Source organism: Hypanus sabinus, chromosome 6, assembly GCF_030144855.1.
Source record: "Hypanus sabinus isolate sHypSab1 chromosome 6, sHypSab1.hap1, whole genome shotgun sequence".
Taxonomy (NCBI): Eukaryota; Metazoa; Chordata; class Chondrichthyes; order Myliobatiformes; family Dasyatidae; genus Hypanus; species Hypanus sabinus.
Window position 1 is genome coordinate 135258276 of NC_082711.1, and position 10613 is coordinate 135268888.

Consider the following 10613-nt stretch of genomic DNA (forward strand, 5'->3'; position numbering starts at 1 on the left):
GGTATGGGTCCCCAAATCCTAAGAACTTCCTACAGGGGCACAATTGAGAGCATCCTGATTGGCTGCATCACTGTCTGGAATGGGAACTGTACCTCCATTAATAGCAGGATTCTGCAGAGAGTGATGTGGACAGCCCAGCGCATCTGTAGTTGTGAACTTCCCATGACTCAGGACATTTACAAAAACAGGTGTGTAAAAAGGGCCCGAAGGATCACTGAGGACCCGAGTCACCCCAACCACAAACTATTCTAGCTACTACCGTCCAGGAAACGGTATCGCAACATAAAAGCCAGGAACAACAGGCTCCGAGACAGCTTCTTCCACCAGGCCATCAGATTGATTAATTCACTCTGATTTGAGTGTATTTCTATGTTGCATTGGCTGTTCTAATTATTATAAATTACTATGATTGCACATTACACATATAGGCAGAGACGTAACGTAAAGATTTTTACTCCTCAAGTATGTGAAGGATGTAAGAAATAAGGTCAATTCAATTCAATAGATTTAGTGGAGTGGACCCTCCAAGCCAGAAGCAGTCACTATGATGAACGGTGTGTGGGATCCTGACAATGTGGCTACTTGTTCCACCAGCCATTATTTACTTTGCGCCTTAGAACATGGTTGACATGGTGAGGGCTAGTTGAGCTAGCTCGAGGTAAGAAGGATCGTTATAGAAGGATAAGCATACTAGAGTAAGACTCGAATGATTTGACAAAAACATTACAGTCGAATGCAAAGTTTTTTCAACAGAAACACATTTATATTGCTTATTGACAGCTTGAGGCCCTGCACATGAGTGCTATCAAACAACAATTGACAGGTGCTTATACTAAAGGGGATACTGAAGCATTTGGCAGTATAATAGATTTTAAGGAGCATCTTCGATGAGGAAAGATGGTAATGCAGAGAGTTAATGACGGATGCTGAGGAGGGATTTCTGAAGTTGGAATTTGTCAACAACAGTGCTTGTGCCAAAAAATTGACTGGTTAAAATCAGTTATGGGCAAATGGTTGGATCTAGACTTATGTTACAGCCGGGGGAGAGTGAAATCTATGGACTGACCTGGAGTAAGAATTTGAAGAGATATTTCTTAATCGAGAGACTCTGTAGATTAATGGTTGAAGTGGTTTAATGTAGGTTAACACAAAAGGAAAAGGATGTTGGAAAATTGAGAAGTCAAAAGAGGCACTTGTTTAAGTTCTAATTAACTCAGAAGATGGGGCTTTGATAACTATGAAGCTCTTGGGTCTAATACAGAAATCTAATTTTTTACCATTGCATATGACAGCCACGTCCTCATAATGGTTGCAGTTGTGGACAGCCCAGCCCAGGCTTCCACACTCGATCAGTGACAGCTCTGTTCCTTTGCAGTCCACGTTGTCCAGCAGAATTAACCCCGTCCCCTTGCCAAAGGGCAGGTTCGCTGCCACAGAGAGTGCACGGCCACACCCCAGCTGCTGGCACACTACGCTAGCATCCACAATGTCCCAGTCGTCATCACACACTGTGCCCCAGGTACCATTGTAAAGAACTTCCAAAAGCCCTTGACATGGATTCCTCCCATTCACCAAGCGAACTTCTGGGAATGAAATAAAGACAGAAGAAGCGTGAAAACTGTTGACCTTCTCTTAAAATGGAGATATATTTTTCAAGAACTTTCTGGTTTGCTTCTCTATCAATTCACAGAGGAATATAGGGAGGTGCAGAACAGGAACAGGCCTTACTGCCCACAATGTCCACGTTAACAATAATGCCAAAGAGGAGCAAAGGAGAGGAAGGTAGGAGATAAAATAAAAGAGCGGTGAATTAGACTTTGGAGCACACTTCCAAAGAGACGTTTGGATAGGTGCATGGATGAGTGACATGTGGAGGGCAATGGACTGGGTTCAGGTTTATGGGATTAGGTAGAAGACCAGGCCAGGACGGACTAGGTCAATCAAAGGGTCTGTCTCTGTGCTCTATAATTCTATGACTTCACTCCCTTAGACCATTACAGAGTTTTCTACAGCAAATGGCCCCAGGACATGTGCAGCCACTGTTGTCATGTAGGAAACACTGCAGCCAATTTACATGCTGCAAACTCCACAAAATGGAAGGTAATATTGACCACATCATCTGATGAGCTGTAATGTTGAGGGATGCAAAAAAATCAGAATTAGACTCCAATAAGACTGAGCTGACCACTATCTGGCACTCATTCATGAGAACAGCTACTGTAGCAGGTGACTAAGGTCCTGATTCTCGGCCACCTTCTGAAGGCTCAAGGGTTAGGTAATATTCACTAAGCATAAACACTTGAGAAGCATCATCCAGAAGGAAGAACTTAAAGCATTCACTCTCTCCGGCATTAGCTCAGAGTGGTTGCAGTCTGTATCAACTCTGAGATGTAAAACAGCTTCTCATGGGTTCTCAAAGAGCACGTCCCAAACCTGTTCCAGTTAGAAGCCCAAGGAAGGTGGAACATGGAAACTCCACCACAGCTCTAAGTCACTCAACCAATTGACAACTAGAGCTGTCTAGCTGTCCCTTCTTCAGCAGTGGGTCAAAGTTTGGAATTTCCTACCAAGATGTATCATGGAAGATCTTAACTATTTGCTCCCTAAAAAATTTTAAGTTGGCTTTTCAAGGACAATTAGGAAGGAACTAGCCAATGACCAGTGAATAAAGCTTAGAAATAAAGGAAGATGTTAATCCAATGCATTTCTCTTACCTATAGTTGACGGGGTTGCTATTGGAGCATCTAAAGTTACAATGGAAAAACACCATGTTAGTTCTGTGAGACATAAACAAGATTTTAAAATCTCTGTAAATTACCAACCAGAGTCATCAATGCAGAATTTGCCTCTCAAAACAAAGATTACACACATTCATATGCAATCAAAGTGCATGCAGAAATACGAACATATTTGGCAAGAATCTCAGCTGCCATTTCATCGCTGTAAGTTTATATGTGGGATGTGGAGAATAAAAATAAACATGTTACAAGGGTTCTGGTCCAGTGACCTTGTGTTTAGAAAACATCTTGTTAATGAATAACTTGAATTGAAATCATGGTTCTGCCACGGGTTGAGGCCATCCTGGTGCAATGGGCCAAATGTCGCAGATGCCTAAAATTAGGGGAAGGGAGAGGTGGAGGAAGAAGAGAAGGGGGAGGAGAAAGAGGGGACAGGCAAGAGGGGGAGGGGAAGGGGAAGAGGAGGAAAAGAGAGAGATACACACACATGATCACATACAAATTCCTTACAGGCAATAGTGGGAATTGAACCCAGGTCACTGGTACTGCATAGCATTGTGTTAACTGTTACACTACCATCCACCCTTGGGGATGAGGAGAAAATAAAGATGTGTAGGATGAATGTAAATGGGAGATGGATAGTCAGCAGATATTTGGTGTGCTGAAGGACATGTTTCCAAGCTGTGTCTCCCTCTGACATTATGACTCAGCAGCTTTCTTTGACCCCTGTCTGTGCTGGGATTAGGTCTGCAGTGGAGCCATTGGTGAGGATTATGACATCCAAATGACTCCCGCACTTTAGCATTGGATATCTCATCTCCTCGTACAACATGACAAGATGGTGCCTCAGTTACTGTCTGCACGTCAACTGAGCATCTCTCTCTACAAGTTCTATATTCAAGCCCAATCCATGGATTAAGGTTAAAAGAAATCTCAGAGGACATCTCCCTGAAGAAATCTGGGATTCCAATTGAAAGCTGTTAAGTTTAGATAACTTCAAAAAAAAACTATTTTGGTGGCAATGTCTGTCTGAGGCAACTTCCCTGCTCTCATTCAGCCAAAACAAAAAGAAAACAGAGAATTGACAATGGATGTTGCCTTGTCTGTCTACAAATAACACATGCTGTACCTTGTGGTGGTTTGTAGTATTATGACTGGGTTTTGTAAGCTGCTGGAGGACCTTCCCCAATTCTGGTTATGGACATTGTGGAAGGGAATATCCTTGTGCTCCAAGGATTTTGGCAAGTTATAAGTGCTGGCGGGGTGAGGAGAGTCTGGTGATTGCAAAAGAAACGGTCCATTGCCTGACTCTTCCTTTGTCCAACAAACAAAAGATATCTAGAAGTCCTCTCAGTCTGCTAATCCTCATAGCAGGGAACCAGCACTCAGGCTGAAATGAAAATCACTACTGGGCTTTGATAATGCAAGCTGGTTCTCAGTAGAAGCTCATCGGGTTTGTCTGACCGTACAGAAAACTGTTAAAATCGGAAACAAAAGATGAGGTGAGGATTACAAGAAGGGCTTTACTCAGAGTACTGTATATTCTAAACTGCTGTGTGTAACTTCACAAAATCTGAATTGCATAGCAAGTTTAAAAGGATAGCCAGGAATTAGCTCAGTGCAGTGGTAGTGATCTAACTCATCAGAATTTTTAGCTAACACAGATTATTTCTAACCTCCTTGAATTTATGACCCTATACAAGGGGTAATGATTACTTGAGCCAGCAAACATTCTCATATTGATCAGATTAACATACTCAGACTATTGAAGATGGGATCAATAGAGTCTATTTTTGCATCTTGAGCTGCAATTCTTTCCGGGGTCTGAGGCTCCTAATTTCTTTAGATGTGAGCATGAATGAGGTATTGTAAATGCCAAATACAAAATCTGCTGACAAACCATTCACTTTATATCCTTAATTAACCCAATTCTACACAACGTGTATGTAAACATTGATTTTTAATCATCTTCACACTTTGTTCCCATGCCTGTGTATATTAGGCATGTATATTTTATGAGGACATGTCTGGGTGTATGTTCATGAGTGTTTTTAAATCGAGGAATCTTGTGACAATATTCATAACATTAAATTATTGTAAATGGGTGCTTGCCAGTGCAGGGGCAGTGTCTTCCTGTGGTGTGTGAGTCCATGACTGCATCGATACACCTTTAAAATATTCAATGTATGGCTTCAAGATAAACTACTTACTTGTGACTTCGCGCTTTGAAACATGAGCAGTTTCTGAAAAAAATGAAGTTGGATGTAGATCTCTTAAGCAATTAATTTGACAATATCTCTTCATGAAACATCAATACTGAGCGGCAGTGCGTTCTACCCAGCCCAATCATTATGACAAATTTATTATAGGATGCAGAACTCCCAACACACACACAGCAGAACGACTTGGTGCTGTGCTCCCTAACTCGGGATTACTGTTCATATGCTACCTCGCTCCCTCATGTTTGATCAGGTACTTGGAATGGCCACCCAGAACATTCAGGAGATGAATAAAAAAACAATGCTGTTGGGGGTGGGGGTAGGAACAGGGGAATTGAACAGATTGGGTAATTCTTCCGGAAAACCAGCATGAGCACAATGGATCCAATCACCTCATAACAAGTTGTAGGATTCTAAAATCATATTTGAACAGCTACTTTTCTGAAATTTGTGAGCTTTTCATCTTTCAAATTCACCCTTTTGGTGTTTCAATCTGCTGGAAGAACTCAACAGGTCAAGTAGTGTCAGTGAGAGAAAAGGAATTATTGAAGTTTCGAGTTGAAACCCTACATCATACATCTGTCCTGATGCAGGGCTTTGACCTGAAGCACCGACAGTTCCTACGTTGCTCAAATCACTGAGCTCCTGGAACCACTTGCTTGTTGTCTCTCCATTGTACGAACAAAAAGACTGCAGTTTCTCTAAGAGGCAGCAGAGGGCACTATAGGCTGAAAAATGCAAAGTTACATCTGGGCTCTAAATGGCTGGAAATTAAACTTTTCCAGGAATTCCTTCCTCTGACACTCAGTCCAATTACTTTATTCCTTCCCTTCCCCTTAAAAAGACAGAACCAGGAAAAATGCATAAGGTGTGGAAGCTACAGGTACTAAAATCTGAGCGAACTACAAACTGTTGCAGGAACCCAGCGGGCTGGCAGCATTTGTTGGGGGGGGGGGGGGGGATGGAATGGTCAATGATTTGGGATGACATCCTTGACATGATGCTGCCTGTAACCCTTCTACTCCTTCGGTCCTGATGCAGGGCCTTGAATATCCCTATCCCCCTAGAGATGCTGCTCAACCCTCTGAGCTCTTCCAGCAGTTTGTTCATTGTTCAGAAGGTCCGAGGCTTTTGTTAATGATGTTGATTGGGGCAAAGATTAGACCGGGCAGACTGGTGAAGAGAGGCCAACATTCACTGGGGAGGGGCAGGGGTTGATGGGTGAGGTTGGGTGACCCTGAGCTGGGGTGGTGTAGGGGTGTAGTGGTCTGGAAAGATCCCTTGCTGGAGTTTGGGCAAGTGATTTACCCCAGGGTGTGGGCCATAGATTGGGGAAGTGGACGGGGGGGTGGGGGAGCTGACCAATAGACAGGAACACAGATTAGGTTATTGGCCTTAGGTGAGGGCTTGAGGGTTTGAAGTGTCTCCTGGAGGTCTTGGGGGAATTGCAAGGTTATATTGAGTTGTATATGGCACGGGGGATTGGGAAGGGGGCTGGGGTTGGTCAGGAGTGGAGATGTAATCTGTTGAGCCTACCAGAATGGCTATTCAGATGTAGAAGCTGACACTACAGTGTAAAGATCTAGTTATCCTGAAAGTACCAGGGTTGGCTATTCTGGGAACATCTTCATCTAACTTCTGCTGCAAACATGTTTGCAAAAGGTATCACATCATACTATGCCCCACCAAGGTGGAAATGTTCATAATTGGATGCCACACGAGGAAAGAATCCATTTTCATTTTCACATTGCTGTATAAAGTATCTTTCTTTACGTGATGGGATTGCAATGTTAGTGGATGCTACCAGAGTGTCAATCTGTGGATGAGAGATGTTCAGTATACAGTGCCATGGATGGGCAGGTTTAGCTTCTTGCTTCGGATGAGGAGCAAACAATCAGCCTCAGAGAGGGTCGCAATGATCCCTATCCATAATCACCCATGTACATTAAAACGTTGGAGACACAAAGGACTACTGATGTTGGAATTCTAAACAATCTGCCGGAGAAACACAGCAGGTCAACCCGAAGTCCTGACCCAAAACATTTACAATTTCTTTCCACAGATGGTGCTTCTAGCAGATTGTTGAGCATTACATTAAAATGTTGCCTTAGGAATGCATTGCTGTCCTTCCAGAAACCCAAGAGTTAGATAAAACAACTGCAGTGATAAAAACGTATTTCTGGAAAAAACAGAGCCAGCTAGTCAACTGGGTGGTTCACTGGCAGATTGAATTTAACCCCAATAAGTTCAAATGATGTATTTTAGGAAGTCTAGTATGGGTAGGACACACGCCGTGAATGGTAGGGTCATAAGTCATACTGAGGTACAATTGCGTTGATTAATGAAGTGGTAGTAGGGGAGATAGGTGATGATGAAGACATGCTAGACACTGGCCTTCAGGTGCTGAGTAGAGAACATAAGACCATGGACATCAAGGCATAACTTTCTAAAACATTATTTAGGAAACAGCGGGAGTTCCGTGCACAATCTCGGTCACCACACTCTAGGAACGACATGAATGCACTGGGAAGGGTGCAAAAAGATATATCAGGATGCTACTCAGAATGGAGTGTTTTAGTTAAGAGGAGAGACAAGATTGGTGGGCCTGCAGCAAAGTAAGTTGAGGGTAATCCTGAAAAAGAATACAAAATGCAGAGGGTGGCATAGATTGGGTGGACGGTGAGAAACTTTCCCCCAGAATGAAGACAACAAAAAATAGAGGGAGTGGATTTAAGAAAAGGAGTAAGAGGAAAGAGGAACATAAAGAAAGAAATTTTCACCTGGCAGTGCTTGCAATCTAAAACACAGTGCCTAAAAAGGTGGCAGAAGTCTTCTCCTTACTTTTAAAAAGAATCTGGATGTTCAACAGAGTGGCCAAGGGACGAAAGACCAAGTGTAGTAAGTGGATAAACAGTGTTAATAATCAGCATGAATGTGATGGGCTGAAAGGCCTTTGTCTGCGCTATATGACTCACTTTAAAAGGTTTTTCTTAACATTTCAATTAATCAGGAAAGCAGTGAGAATAGGAAATAAACTTCTCTGTGGATTATTCGCCATTATATGGAGACATGGAGCGGATATTCAACTATGAGCTAAATGATCGAGTGGTTCACTGTAGTCTTTACAGATCATGACTTCATCCACTCCCCTTCAACTGACTCACTCAATTTCCCATTTCCAATGTTTATTTTCTAATACTTAAACTGTAAGAAGAAAATGTAAAGAAATTAAGAAACTTAAAAAATACTCCTGCTAATCTATTCAGAGTTGCATACGTCAATGCGGCTAATGTTTAATTATTGGAAGGAAGGCAATACTTGAACACTTCCATTTTATTGAATAAGCAGTGCAGAGGAACATTGCTCCTCCTGGACTGAAACTCTCCAGCTCAGGCTAAAGACCTTCCATCATCCATTCCCTCCAGCTATCAAGTTCTTTCTATATATCCTTTCTAAAATCCATATAATACTGGCACATTCTATTCCTTATTTCCCTCAGGATATGTCTCTTATCAAGCAAATCAATCCAATAAATGTTTTTTTAATCCTACTGCAAAGCAAGTAGATTAATTCTACGATATCTTCACTTCTCACTAATTCATGATCCCACATCTGTATCCAACAATATAAAATTGCCAACTCTCCTCTTATGCTTGAATGGTCACTTCATCGTAGTCCCATGCATCTACTAGTGCCTACAGGTCACCTCCCTCTTTTACCACCTTTATACATTCAGATACCTGCATTCTAAACCAGCCATTATCAATCAACTGGTCTCACAATCTGCCCTCACCCAAAACTGGGCTCCCTATCCCAGCACCCTCGACCCCCCATGCACTTCATTCCTCTCTTCGGCTGCACTTCTCCTGCCAATTTCGTTTAATCCTTTCACAACCCAAGTTGTGGTTCAATCACGATTTGTGAAAGCAATTGCTTTCATTTGAACCAGCAGAGCCTCACATAAAGGAAGGCCTGTTTACTCCTTTATAAGAGTAATGTTGGGAAGGGAGTTGGAAAAAACCATTGAGTTTTTAACCATTTACTGTCAACCCAGCCACCCATCACACTAGAGGTTCAAAAGTAGTCTCTTACGTACTGTAATGCCTAACAATATACTCACCGGGGATGCCAAGAAGAATTATCAGAAGAGTTAGAGAGCTGATGAAGGCATACAGTAGGAAGAGAGAAAGTCGCCATCTACTTTTCTGAACAAACACACAGTGAATCAGAGCCATTTCCTTCAGTTGAGGTAGAAGCAGTTCTCTTAATCGCACACTGCAGTCAGCTTCTCACAGCGGGGCTTCGCCTGCACTGAAAACAAACACAGCTGCTGAGTTTTGAAGTGTGGTGGGACATTACTCTTTGATGGATCCTGTCACCACAGATTGTTACTAGGCAATAGTTTAACATGGGCCTACACTCAGGGGAAATCTATATTGGTGAAGAATCAGCGACATTGGGTACCTGTCCTCCTAACAATGGTGTCTGCTGCCTCTGTAAGGGAATACCTAGTGGCTCAAATGATCTACAATGGGAGAAAAATGAAGGAAAACTGCACTGGAAGGGGCAGGGATTATCTACAGCGATAAAAGATTTAATTTCAGATCAACGACCTTCCATCAGATCTGACACGAGTTAAAAATCAAACATGTTTTAACTTAGAGAGAGTGGGGAAGGATGGAACAACCAAAATATTTACTACCACTGTCAATCACTGCCATTGAGAGCAGTGTAGCAGGTATTACAGCCCAGGGCAACAGAGCTTGGAGTTCAATGCTAGCACCTTCTGTAAGGAGTCTGTACATCCTCCCAATGGAATACGTGCATTTTTTACGAGTGCCCCTGCTTCTTCCCAGAGTTCAAAGTCATATTGGTGAGTAGGTTAACTGGTCATTGTAGATTGTCCTGTGACGAGGTTAGGCTATAAATCAGGGGTTGTTAGGGGTCACTGGGCGGTGAGGCTCGAAGATCTGGGAGGGCCTTTTCCACACTGGATCTCCAAATAAATGAATATCTCTCCGGCTCCTTGACCTGTCAGAGATATTCATTTTGTTCTCTGCAATTGGAAATATGATGCTCTCAGTTCTGACAAATTATCAGCAACATTTAAAAGATACTTGGACAGATACGTGAACTGAAAATGTTTGACAGATAGGGGCAAAAAGCAGAGAAATGGAACTAACTTAGATGGGAGTTTTGGTTGGCATGAGTCAGTTGGTGTACGGCTCTATGAAGGAGACTGACCAGAGCGGTGTCTGTCTGGAGGTCGTGAAGGGATCTGCTGTTGTTTTATTCTGAATTGGAGCAGTTAGCCTTGGTTTAGTCTTCTCTCTAAACACTGTCCTCCAGTTCTAAAAATGTTTGTGCTCTTTATTACTGTTTTTCTGAAGGGAGAGGGAGAGCCTGCCGGGTGAACCAGCAGTTCTTTTGGGTTTTTTTGTGCAGACCGTGGTCTTTCTGGGGGTTTGCTACTGCTGGCTGGGTGGGTGATGCGTTTTGCTGAAGTAAGTAGGGGAGGGGGTGCAATGCTTTGCTGCTCTTTGTGTGTGGGGGGAGTGGGGGGCTTTGGGGTTCTAACGTTTTTACTGTCACTCATTCTTTGGGGGTACTCTTCTGTTTCCATGGATGTCTGCGAAGAACAAGAATTGTGTACATT

At 42.7% G+C, this 10613-nt stretch overlaps 1 protein-coding gene across 1 annotated transcript in view; it reads right to left on the bottom strand.

The window, feature by feature from the left end:
- LOC132395081 (scavenger receptor cysteine-rich domain-containing group B protein) overlaps positions 1-9224 on the bottom strand; it is a 38744-nt gene extending 29520 nt beyond the window's left edge. Inside the window, exons 1-4 of the mRNA XM_059971394.1 lie at positions 9078-9224; positions 4949-4981; positions 2715-2744; positions 1278-1583 (exon numbers count right to left, since the gene is read on the bottom strand). Of these exons, the coding sequence (XP_059827377.1) occupies positions 1278-1583; positions 2715-2744; positions 4949-4981; positions 9078-9192 (484 nt within the window). The 5' untranslated portion in view covers positions 9193-9224. The remainder of the gene's footprint in view (positions 1-1277; positions 1584-2714; positions 2745-4948; positions 4982-9077) is intronic.
- Between the last annotated feature and the right edge of the window lie 1389 nt (positions 9225-10613).